Below are 26,927 nucleotides of genomic sequence, written 5' to 3'. Positions count from 1 at the left end.
TGACGTCCATGGGAATTTTCCTCTCTGGATGATTACAGTATTCAGCTCCTAAGAAGGAAATGAACAAGGTACAAGGAAATCTGATAAAAAAAGTAACCCTAACCTCATTTCATAATGTCTTTCTTAAGGCTTTTCATATCACTTTAGAATTGGCTCCAGAAATTGCCAGTTAAAACAGGTTGTCTGGCTCACTCATCACATTTGAAACAATATCTTTACTCCCTAATCGTTCTCTAAACTTAGAAAAACAATTGTGGTTTAGAATTTCCAAAAGTGTATTTAGACTTTATGATTCATTTGGAGTTTAGGAAGTAAAACCTGGCTACACAACCTGGCTGAAACCCTGAGGTTTCACAACAAACCTCACTTTGTATGACATATATTGCTTTTTAGTAAACCTAATTTTCTTCTTGCTTTTAAGTTCTGTCTCCCTAGGAAAATATGTTGCTTTGGAAGAGTGCTATCAGAACCAGTAATGATTCTATTAATTCTGCATTCATTAATCATATAAGGGAGTTATTACTTTAAGGGTAGTTATAATCCAAGTCAGCATGGTAACTATTTTTGAGGATAGAATAAAAACACTTCTTGTAATGAGTACCTAATTTTTAATTCTTTTCTATGACCAAACTGCTAAATGATGAAGCATTTGGCCCCAAATTGTTTCTGTTAAAAAAGACTTACATGACAAATCTAAGGAATTTTGTTGCTCTTCTGAAAGCTAAGGAGCTTTATTGCATGCCCTCATTTCTGACCTTATAAAAAATTGTACTGGAGAAATACATTCAGATTACTGATGTCAAGTCTTCTTTGTGGATGACAAAGTACTTGATTTCTGAATACAGTAGGGTGTTGGATCCTGACATTATTAAACTGTTTTCAGAACTTTTTATTTGCGCTTTTTTTTTTTTTGGCACAATGAAAAATTAAGACATGCTATAAAATGTATGCTGTGAAGTAGTTCTTATAAATTCAGTCTTCCAATTACTAACAGCTTTAGAGGATACAACAGTCTGTGTTTCAGTTCCTTATGTGTTATCTTTTCCAGAACAGAAAATAAGAGATTTCGAGGATATAGTTTGTGAGAGATCAATAAGAACTTGAAGAATTTCTCTAGATCTTACACCCAAGTAAGCACCCCTGACACACGCATACCATCCAATGTTAATGATGATTTCACTTTCTGGCCTTGATTCTCAAAATCAGTTTTTGGAAATTACATGTCTACCCCATGCAGCTGGTTACTGCCATAATATATGGAAAGCAGACAGCTAGGAATCAATGAACAAAGCTAGAGGTGTAATATGCAGATATATGTTTGTATACCTACTTCCATTCTGGAAAGCGAACACTAAAACACATTGCACAGTCATGTAATGTATTTTACCTACCAATGCACAGAGACACTTCTGACACCCAGCCCACCAAAGGTGGGTACTAAGTCCTATTTTTAGATCAGTTCCCATTTACACCCAGAACCTGCAGAGGGGGAAGAGAGAGAGGAGAGACAGAGAGACCCTGCAGGATTACTGTTAATGCTATCAAGGAATAAAAACAAGAAGAGTGGAAATACAGAAAAGGAAAACTGCATTAGGAAAATTAGAAAAAGAACAGCCTTCCTAAGAACTCCTGGGAGAAGAGGGGAATTTACCAAACTTTCCTATAGGCAGTAAATGGCATTGACTCCAAACCAAAATGCTTAGAACTACCATTCACTTCAGGTTTCCTTTCATTTTGCTGCCAGATGGAAAGAGCAGCACTTAAACACATAAGCTTCAACAACAGTTGCTCTCTTCTACAAGAGTTTAAATAGGAGACTAACTTCCATGCATCCAGCTGGAAAATTCTCTCTCATTTCCTCCAAGATTTCTCTTTTCTAACAGAACTAACAGAGTGAAAGTTGTATGAAGCCCTTTAGACCTTAAAAATACGTTCTGAGGAGCAGAGTCTTTTAGTCTTTAGAGGATAAGATCTCTGAGAAGGTATAGAAAAAAAATAGGTACAGAAATAATTAGAACCACTTTTGCTTTCATAACAAGAAGAATGAAAGGATATAAAATTTATTCAAATTAATCATATCCTTATCCAGGTTTTTCCTGAAACCTTGCTCAGGCACAGTCTCAGGGAAGTCAATCCAAAGTGATTGTACAGAAAGATGCAAGACACTGCACACTGACAAATTTATTGAATCAGCCAATTCTATTGCATTTCAAAACACAGAAAGGTTTCCATACTTCCCAAAAGCAGAAGGGCTAAGCAACCTTCCTCTTCTCATGTCAAACCACATAATGGTTCAGTTTTTTTGAATACAATAAAATAAAAATTTGTATGTGCTGGTAAGCTTCAGTTCAGTATTTGTTTTAAAATCTGAGGGACAAATGCCAGAAATACCACAGAAAAATCTAGATCCTGAAAAAGGTGCTGTTACTGAGAAGAGGTTTGTGTTTTGTGAAGGCTTCTCACTGCAGTGAGGAAATTGAGGACTGTACAGGCCAAATTCCACAAAATGCAATGCAACAGATTTGAGAGATCTGACATTACAGTGAATGAGGGCATGCATGATTTCCATCACAGTAAGCAAGTGCTGCTTTGTAAGTATCTTCTACAAAAGTTATGAGGTAAAACAGATATATGAAGTCTGTGTTTCACAGACAGGCTTCTGTGTCTGTTTGGCATCAGTTGGGGGATAGTAGAGCGATGAGTTAATATTCTGAGTTTAGGTGGAACACATTTAGGGCTCATTAAGTTTCCAGCCATTCCTAAACAGCAACAGGTGCTTGAGAAATGTTTCTCCAGTATGTCAGAGAGAGCTTCTACACTGTCTTGGAAATAACTGACTGCACTTGTGTTTCCTCCATGGCACCAACTGACAAAGGAGGAGAGAATGAAAAGGAAGAGGAAGAACTCCCAAAACATCCTCACGTGCCTAGTGAATGAGTCTAGAAAAGTAAGTAATAGCAGACCCTGCTGTGTACCCTGAATTCAGATACGATACTTGCATGTCTGTGCAATGTTGCCACTCATTCAGACCGCAGTATCACATTCAGCCAAGTCCTTACAGGTTCCCAGGAACATTGATTAAGTGATTGAAATGGCATTATAAGAAGCTGAAAGCTTCTCAGTGATTAGTGTTCATTAACCCTTCCTGTATGCTGAAGCACAGAGGAGTGGATGTCTTGGGAAGCTTGCTCAGCCTTGGGAAGAAAGTTGAGCTGTAGCTGGAGAGAAATGATCCACTGCCTGGCACAGCATTTGTGTTTGCACAGGTTGGTTTAGCTTTTGTGGAGAGCGCTGTGCATGGGCACAGTTACCTAAAACATTTCATAATACAGCCTGCCACTGTAGAGAATCATTCACAAGGAAGCAATTTTAAGGTCAACTAACAGATTTAAGGAAACGAGACTTAATATTTAACATTTAAGAACTACATCCAGAAATTTTCAATGTGTAGAATAAACCTGTATCTTGATCTTTTCCTTACCTCTCGCAAAGTTTGGAAAAAGCCTGAAAAATCTCTGCCAACAGCTACTGGGCTGGCACACAAATGCATGAAAAGGTGTAATCTGTTTGTTAGGAAAACTTTTCCTTATGGAAACTTAAATTTTGTAACAAGTTCTTAGATGTCGCAATGCCATCGTGAGAGGTTTCTGCTAGGTATTTGATATTACACCACTACTGCATATCACTGTTAAGATAATCTTAGAGTAGCAAAGATATATCTTGGAGAGTTTTATAAAGTTCACATGGGAACAGAACCCAAAATCCCAGAAAAAAAAAATTGTAACAAACAAAAAGGATCACTCTGGAAGGAAGAAAAAAAAAAAAAAAAGAAAAAGAAGTCACTGCTCCAAGTAAGATGATTCCTCTTGGTTTTGTACAAGATGACAGCACCAACTGATTCCAAGTCCAGACAACTGAATTTTCTCCACGCTCAATTTTCTCATCCTGTCTCTGCTATTTCAAAGTAGCTTTTGATCAACACCAGATCACTGGAAATTTGTTTCTCCATGAGATAACAATGATGTTGTTTTTGGAAATCGACATAATGATCTTACCATGGTGGTACATAAATCTTTGCTAAAAGGGAGGAAACTACTACTTGACCTTTGCTGATGAGTGCCCATATTCCTAACTCCAGCCATTCTCTAGTTTCTGCTACCACTTCTTATGCCACAGACATAGTCTCAGTGATTCAGAAGACTCTAGGGTCTTTTACTACAGACTGCTTAATAAAACAGTGATTACAAATGCTTTGAAATGAACAGCAACCATCCTGCAAGTCTAATGTGACCAGATATGCTTTGCTCTGTCCTGTGCATATTCTGCTTCCTTGTCACCATCCAGGTCACAGAATTCAGAATTGCATTAGATGAAATTTCTTCACTGAAACACCACTAGTCTCCCCCTGGACTGGATTTTAAACAGGAAAAAGTATTTTCCTAAATGATTAATATTTGACCAAATGATTCCATTTGGCTCTGCCGGCAACTGCACTGTTTTTCCACTGTATCCATTGAATTTGGAAACAAATTTTCACTGGGCAAAACTCCCACCATTAATTTTTCACTTCACATTTTGTCTTTCAGGTGATTCTGGAAGCTGCGCTTCTGAGCCATTCTTATTGCCAACAAATAATTTTCCCACAGCAGCCACTCAGATGCAAACTTTTTTATTTACTGGTTATATGAGTGGACATGTGGTCTACATGAACATGGGAACCCCAAAGAGCAGCCACGGCTCTGGTTGCTTTTGGCAGGTGTCCCTGGGATGAGTGCCTCAGGCAAGTGCCCCACTGACCTCCAGCTGAGCTACCTCTTTGCTCACTGTTAAAGTAAACAGAATAGGGATTGCTGCCAAAGACCCTAATAAAAATAGCTTAATCACACAAGACTTCTCCTGCATGATCTTCGCTACTCAGTATAGAGTTTATTCTTGTCGAAAATGAACAACCTCCACAGGAACTACATTTTAAGCTGTTAGAACACACAAAATCTAATAGCACATTCAGTTTCCCCCCATAATTCACTAGTAACACAGAAAGGACATTATGCTTCAATAGTGTAGCAATTCACAGGTCCCTTGAGAAAATCACTGCAAATATTATACTCCATGAGATAAATCCTGAATCCCACCACAATGGAAAAGAAGTTGGTTTCTAACTTATCCTCCTTGTTATGAAGGAAATCCTATAAACTTTTTCCTTGAGACATACACAGGGCCATGCTGGAATGCAAAGAAAAGGTTTCAAAGAGATTTTGTTTTCTGAAAGAACAGTCTTTGACATAAAGGAAAAGTGGCCATTCTGATCTGCACTCACTCAGGATATGTGAATCTGCTCCCTCTGTGGAGAATTACACAGTTACAGCTCAAACTGTGCAAATGTCTGCAGATCCTAGTGCAACCACTTATGTTAGAACTAAACCAAGTATGTGTCTTTTGTATCAACTTATCTAAAGATTCCAACAAACTGGAAGTCAGGGACTAAACCAAGTATTGTGTCAGGGACTGTAGCTAACACTGAATAGAATATTATTAAAATATTTTGACTTGTCAATGGAAATCACTGCTATGTAATGGAGCACAGAGTATTTCTGTCAACAGAGCCAGGTTGCCTATAATTAATGCAGTTCTCTGGCTAGAGGCTTGGTTAATTCAGTAGAATATTGCTACTGGAAAGCACACAAAGTGGAAACCAACTATAACTTTGATGACAAGACTTTTCCATTCAAGAAAAAAATATAAAAACCTCTACTATTTTAGATTTTTAAAAGAAAAAAACTAGAATATTCTGCTTCATATTTTAATGTAAGATATACTGTTTGCCTACTCATAAGACACTTAACCGATTTTCCATGTGAGAACTTTCTGTAAAAAACCCCAGTTCAATACCTCAGAAACAGAAAAAGATGCAAGACACTACAGTAAGTCCATTTGAGTCACATTCTTGCATTCCCCCCCTCTTTGTGGTATTCCCACCCAGTACAACAGGTACTACAGTATTTACCTTTATTCCAGGGAGTCCAGGAAGCCCAGGAAGGCCTGGTTCACCCTACACAGGAAAATTACATAATATTACAGAGATTATCCAGTTAGGGTCACTATGCATTGAACAGCCCCATAATTTCTGCAGGAAGATAAAAGAGCACAAATGATTGCTAGTCAGCACCAGCAAGATAGGTTTTTTTTCAAAATGAGTGACGTAAATGTACAATTAGTAAGAGTCATGGTAAGAACTTAGATATCTTCTGGGAACCTTCAATGTGAAGATGGCACACAGGGTTGAAAATCCATGTCAGGAAAGCTAAATATGAATTCACATTAGACTTCAGCAAAAGAGAAGAAAACAAGCAGTTTTCTGGTTCATTTTACACACTGCCATTTACATTCCATATTTATGACAGATGTTTAATTCTGTTCCATTTTCAACTCTGAGCTAGATACTGTGCTGTGTGACTCCCTGATTTAGGTACAAAGCAATTCAGAAGAGCTTGGTTTAAATTGCACAATTCAAGCAGGACTGCCTAATTATAACTGGGCCATCAGTTTTATAGAGCTATCCACTGCATCATTTCAGAGCTTGTTCTTTATCTGTGAACATACACGGTGTCATGAAAGATAGTGGGAATGTAATCTTTTACTGTTTTACCCAGAAAAGCCTTGCTTATTTAAAATTGCAACGGAAAGACCTATAGAACTCTATTTGCAAGGTAATTTTGTGACAAGCATTGAAAATTGAATGTATTAATTTTGGAATTAGTCTAAGACAAGAATGACAACATTCTCACAAATGGTCATTTTGAGATATCAACTAAATGGAAAGATGGGAAATAAGGGAAATAAGGGAAATAAGGGAAATAAAGATGATGAACAGAAAAAAAAAAAAAGTAGTAATGCATGAATAAAGCATTATTTTAAAGGCTGGGGATTTTATTTTAATACAGAGATGGATTCTAACCAGCACCTTGGATCTGAATATTCCCTGAACTTTCTGGAAGCTCAGGTTTGAACTCTGAAGCCAACTTTTACCTTTATAATGAACTGAACTATATTCCAGATTTTTTTATGCTCATGAGGCTTTTACAGAACCCCAGACTTCAACTCTGCGGTTTGGGCTGATACCTACAGGTTGCGCTATTAAAATATTTTATGTGCCTGTGTACACACACGCTTACATAGATCCATACACTCATGCATACACAAACAAACATAAACACACCTACACATAACACAGCTGTCCATCAAACTGCACTGCCCAGAGACATTTCTCTGAGGCAGAGACATTACACAGACTTGAAGCACTCATAACAAAATGACACTTGGCCGCAAAATGAAAAACACAATAAAGGGTCTGCAAATCACTTCATCGAATTGAATGATTTTTAAGTGGTATAGAAGGATCTGATAACAGCTTCTTTGTCTGTTTTAGTTTCTCCAAACTTCTAACTGTTCAAATTGCTTAAAAGCACAGGAAAGATTCCAGTCTCAAAATATTACCTATAAATTCAGATGAAAGAAGAGAGGCCAGGATGCCATTTTCAATAGACACTTCTTGGTATGTTGACTATCACTTTCTAAAGCAGAAAATAGGTTTTTACTCTTGAAAAAGAATAATGCTCCACTGCACTAACAAAATTTTAACTCCATCCCCCTACTCTGTCTTTCCACTTTTTGCATGAGCCCCCATACATACAGTGCTACGACCATCAACTTTTACCACCTAATTGTGGACACACTAAATTTCCCTTGCAAGCACAGAACTGGAATATTTATAATTGATATTATATTAGTGCTGCTGCAGTAGGTTACTCTTTAGCTTTGGGACAGATCTAACCCCCATACAGTCACACAAAATAAGCAGAAAGGATCCACCAAAGCCAGTTCAGAGCCACAGTAATCTAAAACAATCAAAATGCCCCTAAAAGGTACATCAATATGAAACACAATGAAATCAGTAATTATTTCTTAATTACAGTTAGCATTATAGATGAATGCAAAGTATTTACATTTTTGGACCTTTCCTAATATAAAAATTCCAAGTATGATTTATGAGAAGAATGACTTTTAAAGAAACCAAGGCTGTATACTAACTCTATTACATACTGGCAGAACAGGTCATTGTGTCCACAACAGCCTTGTCAGACTGCTGAAATATTGTCACATTTCATTTCATGCAAGTAGTATTTGAGAGGGCAGCTCAACACCTATTTGTCCTAAGAAGATGGATAAGGGACAACTAGAAGAAGATAAAAGGAAAAATATAAGAAAGAAAAGAAGACACAGGAAAGAAATATGAATTGCACACAGAGAGGGAGAAAAGCATTGAGATGATGTAGATGCAGAGACATGCCTCCAACTGGAAAAAGAGCTTCCCACAACCCCTGGTGGTGTGAAAAAGTCCCTGGTAAGCAGGGGTGCAGGGCAGCAGACATGGGACACCTGGCTGGAGGAGGCACGCTGACTGGGCATGCTGTGGGAGATGATGGTTGGGGCTGGGACAGGAGCTGTGACACACCAGGAAATCACGAGGTAAATGAAAGGAAGACACTAAGCCCCCCCTCTGGTGTCAAAAAGAAAGTGAGAATACAGCAAGTCTGAACTGCTGCAACTTATCCATGTTACTTGAATTAGATCAAATCCGAGTGCCTGAGACTGAGAACCAAGAGTCTGCTGATAAATCACTGCTAGTTTTCCCTCCATGGCAGGCACTTAATGAGAGTCTAAATCTCCACAGGCGCTTAAGTGCATTTTCTAGTTTATTAGCCAAGCAAAGCATACACTGCAGAATGCAACACTGAATGATTCTGTGGATTAGATTGCTTTAAACTACTTTGATTACCTTTCCTAATTAAAACTGCACTTTACTAAGGAACTGCATTTGCCACCATAATAGTCTTATTTAGTCTCTGATGAGAGTTATAATTTCTTAAATAAAAATACCTAATGTCTTATTTATTTCTTACTTATATGTGGTTTGGGGTTTTGCTTAGTCACCAAAATATATTGAGTATTAGAAAATGGCTGTCTTGCCATCCACTATATAGAATTTTAGCTCTTGACTGTCTGTCTGGAATATCTCAACTGGCAGCAGGATTCTGTTTGACTCTGGCAGCAGTGTGCAGTGGAAAATATTCAATGTTATAAAAGGCAAGAACAATGCCAATGGCTCCACAAGGAAACCAAATACTGCAATGTGCAAATCCAGTTCTCTCATTGTCTCTTTGCTCTCCCTGCAGGACCTGCCCCCTACTCTCACAAAAGGCAGCTGAAGGCACAGCATTTGCTGTGTTTGATGTTCTCTGCATTCAAAAAGCACATTCCCCAGCTTCACAGGGCCTCGTGCAGCACAGTTATTGTAACTCCTGCAGGACCTTTCCTTGCAGAAGCAGCCTCAGCCACACAGCACCCAGGGGAATTTTCCACTGGAAGGAAGAACAGAACAGCATTACCTGGTCTGTGTCCTTCCAAACACACTGTATGCCACTGATGGTTTGATTTCCCTCACAGGCGTATGTGAAAGGGATTCTAACCAATATTTATTTTCGTCCTGATGAGATCTAACAGTGTACCACAGTTTGAAGATTAATAGTCAAACATGCAGAGTTAGCCTGAGATGACCCAAGGAGCAGAGCCATTCTTTGTTAGTCTCACCAGCTCAATGAGGTAAGCTTACGATGCAAGAAGTATGCTAGGGCTAAAAGGGAAGATGGGTTAGTCAAAATTACTTTTCATATTAATTAGTATCATCATTCCTGTGCCTTTCTAAAATATAAGATAAACATTAACCAAATGTGTACGAGCCTTGGGCTGCTGAACTGTACCGCCTCGGGCTCATCCCCGTGCAGGTAAGTGCCACTGGTAACACAGATGTAACATTGTTTATTACAAATCCATCAGAAAAGGAAAACTGAACATTTCCAAGTAGTACCTTTTGTCCAGGCCGCCCAGATTCACCAGGTTCACCCTAAAAGAAAACAGATGAAGACATGAGATCTGAGAAAATGAATTAAAGATGGAGCTGTGGAAAACCATAACATAAATGATACCCAAAATGTCTGTGGCACTGTGAAGTAACACAGCGAATGGACCAACCACCCCTCTTCTCCCTGAACTTCTTTAGAACTCCATTACCTTAATTCCAGCTGCAGAAGAGCCAGGGTCACCCTGATACAAAATCCACAAGAAATAATCACTCTTACTACATAAACAATTTTCCAGGAAACACATAAATCATCTAAGTGTATAGCAACATTATATAGCAAAATATATGCATAGCAAGGCTGCCTGTTTTCTGTGCTACCACATAGGCATTTAACTAATTGATTACATCAGTGTGATTCAGAAAAGCAGCAATGTTGTTTCCAAGACCATGTAGAGACAGATTCAGCTTCACTCACCCAAACACCTATTATAGTTAACTTCAAATTTCACAACTAATAATGTAGATCTAATAATTGCAGATGTTGTATAAATGTACTCCACACAGCCAGAATATGAGACATACTTTGACATCTCTAAATTGCTGATCTACATTAAAAATAATTCACTGTTATTTACAAAGAATATGAGCGATCATTTGACCTAATTTTATAAATGGCAAGTGTGAGGACTCAATTGACAACATTTTTTGTGCTAATGAAGTTTCACATTGGAAAAAAACCCAAAAAACAGTGACCTATGAGTTTATCTTCATCAGGACAGGTCATAGTTTTATTTCCTCAACACTCCAGTGTATTTAAATGGACAGATTAATGCATGAAGGGCTATACTTTACAGGATGAGACATTTATAGTAATTTACATATTCAGGAAAGGTCTCTATTCTGAGAGGGCATCTGGCATTCAAAAAGATTTGTCTACATTTTGCTGGGTTTACTGGATTTCATAGGCACTGATATGCACAGGACAGAGGATTAGCTGTGGTTTTTTTTCTTATCTTGAACAATATGCCAAAGGAAAAAAAAGAAAAAAGCCTACTGAAAAGTTTGCTAGTTAGGCTATATACTATTGAAGATGACTAGCGTGCTTCTATTTGAAAAATTGTTTAATTATTCATTATGCAGAACAAATGTACATTGTTCACTGAAAGCAGGAATTTTTACATAGCAGTAACTCCAAGCTCCTGAGCAGCCTGCCAGTGATTTACAGAGGTAGGATAGAAGCCAGTACTGTAATACACTGTGGAGATGTATTAGCAAAGTATATATGTTTAATATTCTTTGTACAAAATACAAATAGAGGATACCCATTCCTGATGTTTCTGTGAATGCCATAGCTTTACAGCTGGTTTGGGCATGGTATCTTTTTGGTATGGTCCTATAAAATTAAATTGTATTGGTTAACATGCTCACTAGCCTCTGAAGAATAGGAATATGCAGTTACTGCAGCTTGCAGTGAGTGAAGAAAACACAAAAATCAGTATTATGAGATTGATACATGCATGGAAACCTGAGCTACCTCATTTTAATAGACATGCATGAATGACACTGCTAATATCCCTTACAAGCATGTACACCTGAAAGCTTCAAGAACCTTTTATAGCTATAAAGGGCCAAAGCAACTAGTAAGACACATTAAATGGTTAAATATTTCAAAGGGCAATGATGGATATGGAGAGGATAAGACACAAAATATTTATAATCCACCTTCATGCAAGAATAAAAATTAGGTCAAAGAAAGAAATTATGGTACAGTATGTTCACAATTCACTGCTAATAAAGAAACTTTGAACAGTTTGCTAATAAAGAAACTTTAGCAGGGGATTCCAGAAGCAAGAACTCCAGCTTGGCATTGACACTGTCTTTAACAATTCAACAAAGACATTTTAATTCTGAAGTCTCAAGTCAAGAATTAAGGACCCAAGTCCATATTTTTGAGTGTTACTATGTACAGCAGTTCAGTAAAAAAATGTACATTTTTTTTTCCACAAACAGGAACCTGCTCCTAAACCAAGTCTGGATCTGTTGTCATGTGGTATCTCACTCTGCCTCCACATGAATAAAAATGTATTATTTTTTCACAGAAATTCCATTCAAGCTTTCAAATAAATGTTTTCAAGTTTTACGGAGTATGGATTAAATCTCCTGAGCAAAAACCTCCCCCTATGCTGAAGAACAGGAAAGAATACAAACCCTGTTAAGCAGCTCAAGTGTAATGTAATGACACCAAGTTTAATGCATACTCCTAAATGATCTGTCAAAAACCACCCTCATAATCTCCCTAGAAAGTGCTGTTTGCAAAGCTACCTATCATAAACTTCAAGCTGCAGCTCTCCTCTAAGAACTGTATCTTTTTTTATGGGCTGCAGATTTGTCTTGTAGTCAGGGAAAAAGAAGAAAAATACTGAAAGTCAATGAAGTCACAGCTCTGCAAAGTCTGGCAAAATGAATGCAGAGGACTCTAACCCATTACGACTAAAGCAGTGCACTCCAAACAAACAAAATATATTCCATGTCACCACCCATCTCTGAAAATAATATGAAACCTAGAAGAGATGGGAGACTTCTGCATTATGAAGTTCAGGAGGTGTCTTAAAATTTCTTCAGATATAGCAATATAAGAAGTCTCCTGAGAACCTCTATTTTCCACAAGTTGATCCCAACTCGACTGCCTAACTGCAGAAAGTTCACACAGCACTATTTAAAACTATACTTGAGCAGAAAGGATCTCCCACTGAAAGAAGAGAACATTTTTCTTTCCTGAAAAACGATCCCAAATGGGGAGGTGTGCCTGCTACTGATCACAGGGCAATATGGGCATCCTTGTGGATGCAAGCTCAGCCTCAAGGCTAATGAAGTAGAAAAGCAACAGGTGAAGCTGCACTAGGATTCCCAGAGAGATTATAAACTTACCATTTACTTCTTGTAGAACAATCTATCTGAACAACAATCTCAATTCAAACTTGTAGCAGATTATATTCTTAAATCACATAAGAGTGGATCAAGATTATGTTACCAGCATACATAGTGTAAGTAAATAAGGTTCTTAAGACTTCCATCTATATTAATAAGCATGACTGCAAATACAGTATTACTTAAATTAACTCCAAAAATCAAGTAACTTGACTGTTCTTAAATCTAATGTCTACTTTTAATTGTTGGTTTTAGAATATGCCTTAAAAATCCTGTGCTCTTCAAAGTACAGACTTACTGTACCCAAATGATAGCTCCTGAGGGATTTGCATGCATTCCTTACCAGATTGATGAATCCCATCATAAATTTCTCCTTGAACTGAAATGCTGTAAGTTGGTTAAGCCTTACACATGCAGGGGTACAAGAAGAAGCACTTATGTTTCTGCCCAAGCATAGTCATTAAATGTTTTTTAGAAGCATATGAGTTCAAAAATGATGGCCAGAAGAGATCAACAGGCCTGACCCTTTCTCATGTCCAGCACAGCCTTTTCCCTGACTGCTAAAGACTGGCTTGTGCAAGGAAACCACACTGAAAGCTCCAGTTCAATTTTCTGAGCATGAGTCTCTCATAAAAGTCAGGAAAATAAAAATTTTGACAAAACCTGTTTTTTGGTGATTTCTACAACATCTTGGTACTTTGCAACAATGAACTAAGAAGGTATAAAATGAGGTTATTGTTGATGTCACTTGGAATAAAGAGTTAAAGTATGTTTATTGTCAACTTTTGATTTTCCAGCTGCTAATTTGGGAGGGAAGTTGTCTATCATGATACCATAATTTTTGTCCCATACTGGTTTGGTCCCACTCTTTGATGAAAATAAGAAGGGAGAAAGATACAGGGTATATCAGAAAACACAGCTGTAATTCAAAGGGGCAGTTCCAGCTGGCGGTTGTGACCAAAGTTTCTGCATGATGCAAATTTCAACAAAGAGGAGTGCTATCTAGCTAGCTAGCTATAGTCTGCTGTATAAAGTAAGAAATCTTATGCTCAGTTGGACAGAATAGTGAAATTTTTTCTGCTGCTCGTGAGAATGAACTCAATCAAATCACTCACCTTTAAAAAAAAACTCTGCTCAAAATGCATTTTTCTTTTGAAGAAATTATTATTTTCATTATTTGGTTATACTATAAGCATGCCTAAAGCACACATTTTCTTCTCTTCTAAGAAGTGTTGTTACCTTTTCTCCTGTGTCACCCTTCAGTCCATTCTCACCAGCCTCCCCCTATAATCAAAACACACATTATATTTTAATGATTTTCTGTAAGCACACAGTATGCAGAGAAGAGTCAGCATTCCAACATGATTACCAACACAAGCTGATTTTGTTAATCAGATAGTCTCTGTGACAGGGCCAGGAAGTGGCTATGTCTTATACAGACTTCACTAAAACTGTGATCCCTTTCACAGATCTGTAAAAAAACCCCACCACAAAGCATCAAAATACCTGCTGGTATAATCTACCACCTTTCTCAGTTCACTGCAGTTTAGCAAGGAAGGAATGATTTAATGATTTCATGATGATTCAGCACTTTAAATTACAAACACATTTTTCTTCCCAATACAGACACATTCACCTAGATGCATCTAATAAAATTCAGATGACAGTTAGACAATCCCAGTAGTTTTTACTGAGATTCCCAAGTAATTTATTGCATATACTTTCTAAGACCAAAGTCCCTCATGAATGATTCACAAACTAAAAAAAATTCACTAAAGGTCACTCCTTCAAGGAGCTACCAAATGACTTTATTTCGACATAAATTCTATGCACTGTTTTTGTTAAAAAGTGACATTCAGATAGCATTTTTTTGTGGATGAGTAGACATTTTATACTAAAAAAAATGCCCAAATTTTAAAATAAAAATTTCACAATATTTATTTATAAAAAGACCAAATTTCTACCTAGTCATGTAACCATAAAAGAAGCCCAGACTACATCAAATACGTTATATGTTTTTTATGTTAAGAATACAGGCTAAAATCTTCTGTGGGACTTGAAGTTCATGTAAAGTGCAATAAGTATTTAAAATGCCAAAAATATCGATAAAAATAGAGCCTAAGTAGACTAAAAACACATTCCTGGCTTTGGTTAGAGAATCACTAGTACTGTTCAAATAACATTATTCAGTATCTGTCATATGGTTCTGAAAACCTTAATGTGAAATTACATTTGAAGAAGACTTAGCAATTTATACATCACAGTCACTGATACAATGGGACCAGCTACCAATCTAGCAGCACTTTAATTAAGGAAACATACATGAAACATGGAAGAGTAACAGTGAGGAATGTCATCCCAAGTTCATTTAACATGATAAAGCATATTGAAGGAATCTGTAATCACACTTTTTAGAAAAAGACAAAGGATAATCATGGAAAAATAGAATGGTTTTAAGTAACAAAAATTCACTACACATTAAAATTCATTGTTATTCCTTTTACGTCTGAAAACAAACTAAGGATTACTGAAGTACTTTAAAAATATAATTTTAACAGAAGAAATTGTTTCATTATGCATATTTTATAATTACATAGTTCTGAATGTGGGTTATACAATTTGAAGACTGCCTTAGATTATTTTTATGGTGTGCTTTTGAAAATGTGAAATTAATTGCCTTAGCAAATCATGCTTCTAGCTGCTATTACACAGATTTACATGGATCTGGAAGTGAAATTCAGCTGCAAAGAAACAGGTAAACATTTCTCAAGAGAAAATTGCACCTCAGTACAAACAAATTACTTTTTAAATATAAGCTCAGTATACTTGCAGAAGATGAGGCTATGCATGGATTTCCACTCAAAATAAGGCTTATGCTAGTTCTCAAACTGCCCCTGTGAGCAGATGAGGAAGCTCAGCTCTGAATTCACTGTGCTTTTACCAGCCACTATGCCTGGAAGAGCAGAACTATACTCCTCTTCTGCAGCATGGAGCTTGTTCCACCTCCTTGTCTTGCCTTGCTATGACTGGACATCAGAGAATCAAGTTCTTGCTAATTCACTGAAAGTAAGAGCAGCATCATGCCTCTCCAGACAGCATCACTGGAGATCATGGGGACAGACTCCCTTGCTCTTAGTTAAACTTACCCAAACACAAATGGAGCATTCCATTTTTATTTTTAGTACATTGAGACCTTCTTATCCAGGTATCACTTAAAATCTATGTAGTTTTATAATTCTGTTACCTAATTGTTTTATTTCATGCAGGTGTCAGAGCATCAAAAGCAAGTTATGAGAAATGTGTGAATCTCGAATTTATTCAGACAGGCTCATTATCTTCTGACACTCACTATAGTTAGAATTAGTTTCCTGATTGCTCAGCTGTGCAGCCTTTAACACACAATCACTGCACTCTGTGTCTAATCCCACTGCAGTAACCACAGATCAATAACTTCCATTAGCAGGTATTATCTGACCCTTGGAAAGGCTGCTCAGTGCCACTCAAGTTCTAGGTTGGAGCTGTGGTTTTTCAGTTTTAAACTTGGGATCAATGCAGTGGCGATTCTCCAAGCAAGTTATCCAAAAGAGAACCACAACAAAGGAAGTGAAACATCTCACCTTTTCTCCTCTTTCTCCAGGGTCACCCTAAGGAAAATAATTGGAGCAAAGAAGTCATAAATTATTAACTCAGGGAAAAATCAAACTCTTAGCTTTACTATCATTAGATATTACTAATGTTAGTATTACTATCCTTACTAATATTATGTCACTACTGATGACAATGTCGCAGATGTTACAATACAACAAGAAAATCTCCAACGAACAATAAAATATGTAAATTTAATAGATCTCAATGGACAATACAACTTCAATGCTTTATTTTTAAAATCTTCAATGGTTTACATGTGAAGATCTCTCTCTCTATTTTGTCCTAGATCCTGACAAACAGACACATGTCTTTGAGAAGCAGCCTGCAGGGACCTAGGTGGCTTCTATGTGTGGTTCTCCTTGTTTTGGGAACAAAGGAAACAAAAAGTCTGAATGTGAAGGGAAAGTCTTATGATTCTGTCAACAGCTCAGAAAGTTCTTCAAGAGAGAGAAAATGCCTTAAGTGTCTTGAACAAATTCATAACTGTTCCACAGTAAAGAGCATTCAGTGCTCTTTATATTCTCTGTAACAACCTCTGTAACATAAAGATAGCTAAAAGACATTTTTTTTTTCAAAATTAAAATGTGCTTGAGAAACTGCAAAAGCACTTTTGCATCCCAGCCTGATCTGACAACTCATCTCTGCATTTGTAGCTCAGATCTGCACTCTGGTTCATCTTTGCCCCTTTTGATGGCTGGCAGTCGCTAGGCAACTCAGGGACTACAGCTGTGAATACGAATGGAGCATCAACTGCCATAATTTGGCTTCTTCTGTATACAAAGTAAGAAAAGGTCATGCTCCCAAATGGTTTGTTTTCATTCCTGATGGACAAGCAGCCAGTCAGTAAATGTAAAGAGGCTGCCTTGAATGTCTGTCAGTGGCAGCATGATGCACAGAATCAGCTGAAGAGCACATGTGCACCAGAGACGCTCACTCGCAGTTGATGGGATTAGAAATTAGCATTACCCCCTCCAAGAGGCCCAGAGATCCCATCATCTTGGACATGTCACGTTTTCTTTTAAGTGAAGTTATCATAAACTTTATGCTCTATTTCACCTGTTCAATATTAAAACAACAGAACAAACTATATAACAATAAAGTGCAAAGAGTCATTCTGATGTAGCAAATACAGGCTGAGACATGCTCCTAATGAGGCTTGTTGTTAACTTCCATAATAGCAGGATCAGCCCTCAAGACTTCACCCTGACATTTGTCAAAGAACTGACCGCAGCAGTTCTTGAAAAGAAGCCTGAAACACATTGTAAGGAGCATAAACAAAGCCTTTCTGAAAAGGTCCCCAAATTCCCAAACACTTGCAGGCATATTGCATTCAGCTGGCAGTGGATGCCTATGCGTCAGTGCCACTGACTGGAATTACACATGCACCACAGAAGAATGTGCTTCTTTATGGAGAGATGTGTAAAGCCTCTTACAGCACTGATCACTGGAGAGAGCAGATCATTAAAAGCCAGTCAGAATATAAACCCAAGCTGGAAAGCACAACTGTCATCTACATATGCACTCACATACTCTGTGCTTCTTTTTTTAATTCATTTTCAATACTGACCTTGAGCCCTGCTTCTCCCTTCTCTCCTGCTATGCCAGGCAAACCAGGTTCACCCTAAAGGCAAAGAAAAAAAAAAAAGATGAAGTTAAGAAAGATATGATGAAATATATTAATCTTCTCGTAATGGGCCAGTAATGATAAAAACAATTTTAAAAGACTCTGAAAAGATGTACTCCACAGCTAGGCACTAAAATGACTTATTTTGTCAGGGTATATTAACTCTAACCAATGTAAGGTAAGAAATTATTCTTCTAAAGAAGGTGGAAACACACACATATCACACTAAATGGAAATGAGACCTGTGATTCCTGCTTCTTAAAATCTGTCCAATTAACCTTAAAAGCACAGTCTGACCAGCAAGACTGCCAATGCTCTCTTCTAAAACTTAAAAATGCTGCTAGAAAGGCTTATCTTAATTTATCTTGACATTTGTGCTTCTGGTCTTGGATAGAAGACAGATAATGGAAAAATGAGAAGAGCCTGTTTCAGAAATGGAAGAATTTGGAAAAACAGAGAGCTTTTCAATTTTTTAAATATACTTTGCTTATCCATTTTTTATATTCATACAAGTGGCCAAAAAGTGGTTTTAAAAAATTTAAAAACTGTCAGCATTACATCAATGTTCCAAATTTTGGATATGTTCAAAGGGTAATATATTACTCTTCTACAGCTTAAGGAGTCATAAATGATTTTTATAAGTCAATCAGCAAATAACACTTATTTTCAATCTTGTTTCCCATCTTCAATTTTAAAAATAAAGAAAAGAAGCAAACAAGAAAAAAGAAAACAAGTCAAACAATAAAAACTCTAAAAGATAATTTTAGTGTTTATATCCCACATTTATGGGAAAACAACAGATATTCATTTTAGATAAAATAACGCAATGGTTAGACTTTATTGTAAAACAACTAGAGTTCATGGCTTATTATGTAAAAGCTTCTGCAGATGTATATCTCAGTTTCACAGGAAATATCTTTTATAACCCTCACATAAAGAACTTCATCACACTTCTGACATCGCAAAGCACATTAAAATAACAGCCAAAGAAAGATTTTTGAAAGTCTGCAACTAGGTTCTTCTAAAAGTCCTCTGCTATTTAAGTGTATAAAAATGTGGAAAAGTTAAATCCAATAGCTAACATAGCAATTGAATTTGGAAGAGTAATTTGTATCAGAAACTCAGTGAACAATTTTCACAGTGTTCAAACTTAGTACACATGATTAATTAATCCTCTACTCAAAAGCTAGAGATATTAAGATAAAGGCTCTTCCTTTATATTTATCTCAACACAAGAAGACTTATTTTCTAGTCCTCCATAAAAGTCTCCTATTAAGAACTTCGCTCTTTCTTCTGCAGGCAGATTTAATCATAGATGTATTAGCTCTGATTGTCTGTGAAAGCAAGCTCAGTTGTAGTTCTAAATTAGGTAACAGAATCATTAATTACATTTTAATTTCCTCAAGAGTTGGACTGTCTCAAAAAACAAACCAAAATCATCAAAGTTCTAGAAAAACCCTAGTGAGGCATTTTCCAAGTCAAAGCAAAAAATGTTAGGTACCATTAAGTCCTCAGGGAATTAAATAGTCACTTGTGTCAGCCCCTTCTCAAGGCCCCTTTGTACTGCAGTAGCTGTGAGGCTGATAAAGTGGCATGGATATTTGATATATGAGTGGTCAGGATTAGAAGCTGTTGGAGATTAGGTGTGAGTGTCCTAAAGGATTGACCTAAAAGGCTCTTGAAGAAAATTGCCAGTTGACAAAATGAAGCAGAAGGGACCCATGAATATACACTTGTTTCTCCTCATCCCCATGCCCCAAACACGCTTGTTTCTGTTCCCTTCATTTTCAAACAGCTGCTGTTGGCTGATGCTTTCAGGGCCTTAAATCTCAAATCAAAAAGTTGAAGTTCCAAGCTTGCACTTTTCTCCCAGGTTTACATATCAGTGCTACGGATGAAGAGGGCTACTGCTATGACAAAAAGGAGACTGCAAAAATAGAACAAAAAAATTACTTTATTTGGAAGAAAGTGGAAACCTCAGCCTGCCACCTAGTCATAGTAAATCCCCATTCATACCAGCAATCGCATTTCTGACCTATATGCACCTTTGCTGTGCTCAGCACTACACAAACAGTACTGAAAGTACTAGGCAAAGATTCTTGAAGTGCAGAAACCAGCTCTGGGAATGGGTAAGATTGAAGGCAAACCTAGAAAGGTAACAAAGAAATTACCTTGTGCCTTTATGCTTTTGAAGTGATTATTGTTCGATTTCAAATGTTCAGAAAAACAGGGAAAATATTCCTTTCTCTATGTTAGACCTTTATTTCTCTGTACAGGGAAACAGGGAGCAATAAGGTGAAGTTAAAATGTACAGCCCATAAGCTGCTCTATGTCCTAGCCCTGAAGAACATTCCCAGTTCACAGCTAAATAAGCTTTGTGCCAGGGAGCCTCCCTTTGTCACTATACAATGTCTTGTAGGTTGGGCAGTCTGACTTTATGTGCAGATTTTTACAATCCCAGTAAGCCTTAACATAACCCCCCCCAAAATAAACAAGAAAAACCAAACCACAAAACAAAAATAAAAATGCTCTGCTCAAAGTAGCTATGAAGCAAAGAGCTTCATAACTTTTGAAGACGAGTAGATTGATAGCTCTTCCCTACTCAGATACTGTGTCATTTTAGACATGTTCATCCCAAAAAATTATTTTGATTCTTGACATGGAAATAATTTAAAATATTTCTGTTAGGAAGTATAGTTAGTTATTTTTCTTCCGTTTAGTTACTATTATTTACTTATCTATTTATAATTAAAAGCATGTATTAAAACCAGAGATCAAAATGCTGTAAGAGTAAAGCTGGAGTGTAAAATGCTCTATAAGTACACTTCAGCCTCATAGGTTAGTGTTTTGGAGATGAACAAAAAGCACAACTGACCTTTAAGAGGCTGAGGATGATGACACTGCTATTCAAGGAGTGATGCATGTAAGGGAACACCAGACATTCAATAGTGTCATTCAATGCAACAATTTAAATCAGACTGCTTTTCAACCTGATAAAATGAAAGAAGTTATAAAGCTAAGTCCTTAATGTCACGTTTTTTACATTCACCAGGCCATGGCTAATGTCTTTCCTGACTGCTGTTGTAGTTTCTCTTTAATTGCATTGACAGCAAAGGTGCTAGGTTGCAGAAATAATTGTCTCCTGCACATCAGCTAGCTTTCAAATCAAGACCACAAATTTTTATTTATCTTTTTCTTTCATAGAATCACAGAATTCTTGAACTGAGAAGGCACCTCTGGAGATTAAGGGCTTTGAGGCCCTTACTTGGATTCTACCCAGTCTGTCCATGTGTTTCTTGTAGTGAGGAGCCCACAACTGGACAAAGTACTCCAAGAGCAGCCTCAATAGTGTTTTTATCCCATTTAAAGAATAATTTTTTTCTATAGTACATCTAACTTTAGCTCACAGCTTGTCTTTTTTCAGTCATGAACTCTTGAGCAATTATCAGTAACAGAGTGATGGCAACAATTCTAAAACTTTCTGGTATCTATAGAAAACAACCCATGATCCCAGTTAAAGAATTAATGAGGGCTAAACTGTACCCTCACAGAAGAAAAAGATGTAAGACCCAGAGAAATTGTGTAAAGGTACCCTCAGAGAATCCCCTTGGAACTTTTCCCTAAAGGGCTGAACAGTGGGGAAGATGCTATAGTGAGGTGTGAAGTGTCTTGGTACACAATTTAAAGGAAGTGTTACTTGCCCTTTCTGCCCTTCTGCATTCTTATTCCCAACTAAACTACACCACAGAAGCTGTCCTGTGCAACAAGCACTGTGTGGAACTACGATGATGAGGCACCAAAATAAAAATAAAAATCTCCCTCCTGGCACTGAGATGGGCTGTGATTTCCAAATGCCACCTCAGCAATGTTTGGTTTAACTGACACCATGATGGAAAGATCAAGAGCTCTGTGGGATGCTGGGGTAGCAGCAGCATCTTATCTGAACATCCTGCCTATCAAGGTTCTGCTGTACCAAAGCAGCAACAAAACTACCAGATGCACAAATGTCACGCCCCACACTGGCAAACATATTGCATTAGAAATACTGTTTAGGTAACCCTTGACTTCTTTTTAATATTAAGTTATTTTCAACTTGCCTTTGTGTAACTTGACCAACCCACTATTTCTTTCCTGTATTTGGGCAAAGAACAACTTTCAGCACTCTGCTCAATAAATAAGTGTAGCAGTTTCCTCAGATACTCTTGTGGTAGGGGAAGTCTTCATGCTTATACTGAAGTGAATCTGAATTTGGTGAGTACTCAGGTGTATAGAGCATTGCTTGGGCTCTGCTGGTAATATGAAAAAAAAAATTGTCAATAAGAACTCATAAAATCTACTTCAGAACAGGTCTAAAAATGTATTACCCACCAGAGTCCATATTAAAGGAGTTGAGGCAGTCAAAAGCATCTTTCTCCTTACTGGACTGCTTTCTGCCCCTGAGGCATATACCTTCATATCCAGAATCAATCAGCTAAAAATAACATGGCTGGAGGCCCCACCTTTTCTTGTTTGTAACAGAAAAAAAAAAAACAGTCTGGAGGCTCTAGTTTTGAAATAAGTTTTGTTTTGGTGAGATGCATAACTCTCAACACCAGCTGGTTGATATCCACCTCACCCTGAAAGAAAGGCTGTCAGTACTGGTATATTTTTCAGTCACTAGAATGTAATCAATTTAAGGATAAGGAAACACAAGAGGCCCCAAACCTAATCCAATCTAATTTTACTCTAAAATACACAGATGAGGACAGAGGGTAAAAAAGAGGTTTTTCAGGTATGTTACTATGATTTCCATTTCAAACCAGGTTGAATTCAATTCCTTTAAACTTGCTTTTTGCACCCCTCAAAAGTAACTTAAAATAGTTTGTTTAAGGACTGGAAATCTCTCCTGGCCCACTCACCAACTGAAATTAAGTAGAAAGGCTCCTCAACAAGACTCAGCTGGCCTGCAAACCTGTCTGAGAATTTGTGAACTGCAGTTATAATGTTCCCTCCCTTTATTTGAAAAAAATGTTAGTACATGCATACCCTTCCTCATTTCACTGAAGAAATTTGATACTGCCACCTTCCAAATGTGTTCCTACACAGCACTGCACACAGTAATAAGGAAATACATGTAAATTAGAGAAATAAAAAGTGTGAAGAAAGCAGTAAGAAATGTGCATACCTAGACTCTGAATCTACTGATTTGAGGGAAAATTCTTCTGAGGTTTATCATATTGCTATTGCAAATCTATCAGAAGAATTTGAAATGAAGGGAACTATCCTGACCACTCATTCTGTTTTCAATATACCCTTATAAAAAACCCCATCAAAATATCAAGTACTACATAAGAAAAAGCGATTTATGGAAGTTTAGAGTGGGGGGGGTTATCCACTCCAGACAAACTCTTATTTATAACAGAGTTATTTGCACAAACTCCAGAAACTAAGTTCCTTCAGGCCAAATACCATATTAACTTAAGGAATCTCTGTTTTTCTCTTTATGTGCTGCTGCAGTCATTGACAGCCCTTATCAAGTCAGCACCACTTAAAAAATACCAGAATATATATTCTATACTTGCAGAATTTAACTTTCCAAGAAGCCCTTTTTGGTCATTTCAACATGATTAATGTACAGATATGATATCCTTAGATCACTGTAACCTCCTAGCTCCATGCAGAACTAATGTTTTTTTGTACTTTTTGAGTGCCTGAGGAGCTTCTGCCAGGGATGGACAAAGGGAAATTTATCTGCCATTGCATCGTGACAGAAAGAAACCTGGGATTTCACTAAAGTCTGCAAAGGAAAAGGAGCACTCAGAAAGATTCCTTATTTCAGCAGGTTTTGGCCCATCCCAGAAAAAACACTCTCTCCAGATGTAGATATTACTAAGCAGCTCCTTTCCAGTTACTGTTCTCAAGATAAACTTGCTGTAGTTTCTCAAATGTAGGAGCAAATTAAGAACTGTAAATGTCCTTGTAAGGCTACCTGTAAAGTTTCACTGGATTTGGCCTAATGTGTGAAGGTTTTATGGCAGGGATTTTGCTACTCTGAATACAAGAAAAATCTACTAGTTAACAGTCCTGCGAAAACATGTGGGTTGTGTAAAATTACACTTACTCTAATATCTAGAGACTGTCTAAGACAAGTGGTTCATATGTTAAGGGATTAAAAGACTGTTCTAAGTGCACTCAGAATTTATGATCTCATTCCCAGACCTATGGTCAGACTTGTCAATCATCTCCTCTTCTTCAATTAAAGAAGAGGTGAAAAGAAAGAAAAAGGAAAATTACAGAGGCACATAGATGATGATGACCTAACTCTGTTTTGTTCAACTGCTTGAGGATAGAGCAAAGTGAATACACTTCTGACATTCGTCGGCTGAAAAACATTTCATTGTCCAAACGAGAAAAGCATTCACACACTTAATTTTAAGCATGTGCTTAACACTCTGCTTTTTAAACCAAGGAAAAATATTAACTTGGAACTTAGTGCACTGTACATGATGATGTCTGACAGAGCGAGCTCAATGACCAAAAGCCAACCAAGACAGTAAGGCCTTTGTAAAGTCCTTTAACTACATAACTTCTAAAGAGGGGATGACTCGCATCACACATGCAAGTTGAACCCAACTATTCTGCAAGTCACCATGAATCTGAATGAGTAAAGCCAGAAGTGCCAGCAGCTGGCTCACAGTACAGCCCAACTCTTAAAATCATCGCTCTGGTCCTCATCAACATCTTGTGTGTTGCACTGCATTGAGAATCTGTTTTTTCATAGAAACTGGAAGAACTGACCTTTTGATAGTAAAATATAAACATGGGATTGCTAGGCTGCATTATATGTTCTAACTTTAGACAAACACTGCTTCAGTTTAAACTTCATTTCTATCACTGTTTCCAACCTAACAGAATTTTTTAATTTATTAAAAGAGATAGCAACATGCAACTTTCATCTGCCTAGGATTACATGAAAATAATACATTTTTTTATAATATGGAAGTAGTTTCTAGTCAATATTGACCAAGAGTTGAGAAATCAAACTAAAGGATTCAACGGTAATTTATTTTTATCTGTGTGGCATTTGTCCTGGTGCCTATGTTTCACTTTAGTAATTCAGGTTTTTTTTTAAAGGTCAAAAGTAAAGCAGTCCAGGAACAATAAAAACATGCTGACATCTTTAATAAAGTGGTAATAATTTTAAATGTCTGCGAAGTTATAGATGCGATGAATGTTGAAGTAAATCAAATAAATAGACAACCATAAATCGAAAATTTTGGAGTTTTTTTAAAGTACAATTTAAAATTGATAACCAACATTTAAATATGTGTTTGCATCTTCCCATAATGTTCACAAGCACATTTGTTTTATGTCCCCTGAAGCATGACAACAGATAGGTCTATGTGTCTCCTAAAAATAGACATGCAACAACTTTGTCAAAGAGCTTAAAAAAATTCCCTGTCTCCCAAAATGACACGTTAATCACATATTTGACATATTTCATTAATATCAATTTTTTCTGCTCATCTGAGTGAGTTTTTCTGGCTGGAGTTTGTATGATTACTATTAAAAATAAAGTTCTTGAATAAAATATGAATCATTGGTTCTGTTCTATTCAAAGCAGTTTCCAACTTCACCTCATCCAGTCTTCTGAAGTGTTCCTACAGATATGCCACAAAGTAAATTTTCACTGGCATTTCAGTCAGGCCACAAAAATTACTTGAATTATGCATAGCAACAGCATCTCAGTTGATAAGCACTGTCTACCATTCCTGTTGCAATTGAATGCAGTTATAAAATATGAAGTAAAAAATCTGAGGACTTCAAACAAATTTATTTCATATTATTTTCTTATAAATTCTGGTATTAAATATATATATATGTGCATATATATATATATAATTCTAAATATTTTTTCTTGTTTCACATTAATTGTAATACTCTGAATAGCTTAAAATAAATTCCTATCACTATCACTAAAGTGAAATAAATGATTATTACATTATTTCTTATGACCACTCTGAAAACACAGGTCTAATACTGCCGCGCTCCCGCCCCGGTTCCCTTTTCCTCCGCCCCGGCTAGCTCTTGTGGGGCGAGGGCGGGCGATGGAAAAGGGAACCGGGGCGGGAGCGCGGCAGCTGGCGCCCCACATTGGGCGCCAGCTGCCATGCTCCCGCCCCGGTTCCCTTTGTCTCAGCCCCGGCTAGCTCTTCTCTGGGGCAAGAGTGGGCGATGGAGGCACCCTCCGCCGCTCCCAGCTGGGGTTTGGAGAGTGCCTTTGTGGGTCCCGAGCAGCGCTAGCAAGCCTCGCGGTGGTAAATGAAGAGCGGATCCTGCTGGGGGCTAAGTCCGAGTTTATTGTAGCCCAACTGGACCAAATGTCCTAAAACGATGCCAGCCAACAGGAACAAGCACAAGGTGCTTGCACTGGCTTATAAACTGTAAGGGAGGGGTATCCAACGACCAATGGGGATAGGGATAGGGGGTGGCTCCGGGATGGGGGGATATGGTGGAGTCCAATGGGGGAAGGATATGGGGGGAGCCCCAGGTCCTCGCCCAATCACCCGGTGCCCTGAGTAGAAGCTTCTGGATGGATGGGAAGGGGCACCGAGTGATAGACAAGGCACCCGGGGGTGGTAAAATGCCTCTTTCAGGGTGATGGATAGATACTGGGAAGGCAGGAAGGGAGGACAAGGCGGGAAAACTGGGGATAAACCAAGTTGCACACGGGGGTACAAAGGAATAAACCAATACATAATACAGGGATAATAAAACATACAAATAACGCAACTCCACATAATACCATGTATTATGCTATTAGAAACA

General features: G+C 37.5%; 1 protein-coding gene across 1 annotated transcript in view; it reads right to left on the bottom strand.

The window, feature by feature from the left end:
* The window catches only part of COL25A1 (collagen type XXV alpha 1 chain), a 294,301-nt gene that overhangs the window by 42,157 nt on the left and 225,217 nt on the right, over positions 1-26,927 (bottom strand). Inside the window, exons 13-18 of the mRNA XM_021525517.2 lie at positions 18,063-18,116; positions 16,465-16,491; positions 14,087-14,131; positions 10,129-10,161; positions 9,926-9,961; positions 6,005-6,049 (exon numbers count right to left, since the gene is read on the bottom strand). Of these exons, the coding sequence (XP_021381192.1) occupies positions 6,005-6,049; positions 9,926-9,961; positions 10,129-10,161; positions 14,087-14,131; positions 16,465-16,491; positions 18,063-18,116 (240 nt within the window). The remainder of the gene's footprint in view (positions 1-6,004; positions 6,050-9,925; positions 9,962-10,128; positions 10,162-14,086; positions 14,132-16,464; positions 16,492-18,062; positions 18,117-26,927) is intronic.

This window comes from Lonchura striata, chromosome 4, assembly GCF_046129695.1.
Source record: "Lonchura striata isolate bLonStr1 chromosome 4, bLonStr1.mat, whole genome shotgun sequence".
Classification (NCBI taxonomy): domain Eukaryota; kingdom Metazoa; phylum Chordata; class Aves; order Passeriformes; family Estrildidae; genus Lonchura; species Lonchura striata.
Note: the sequence above shows the minus strand (reverse complement) of the source record. Positions and strands in the feature narration are given on the sequence as shown.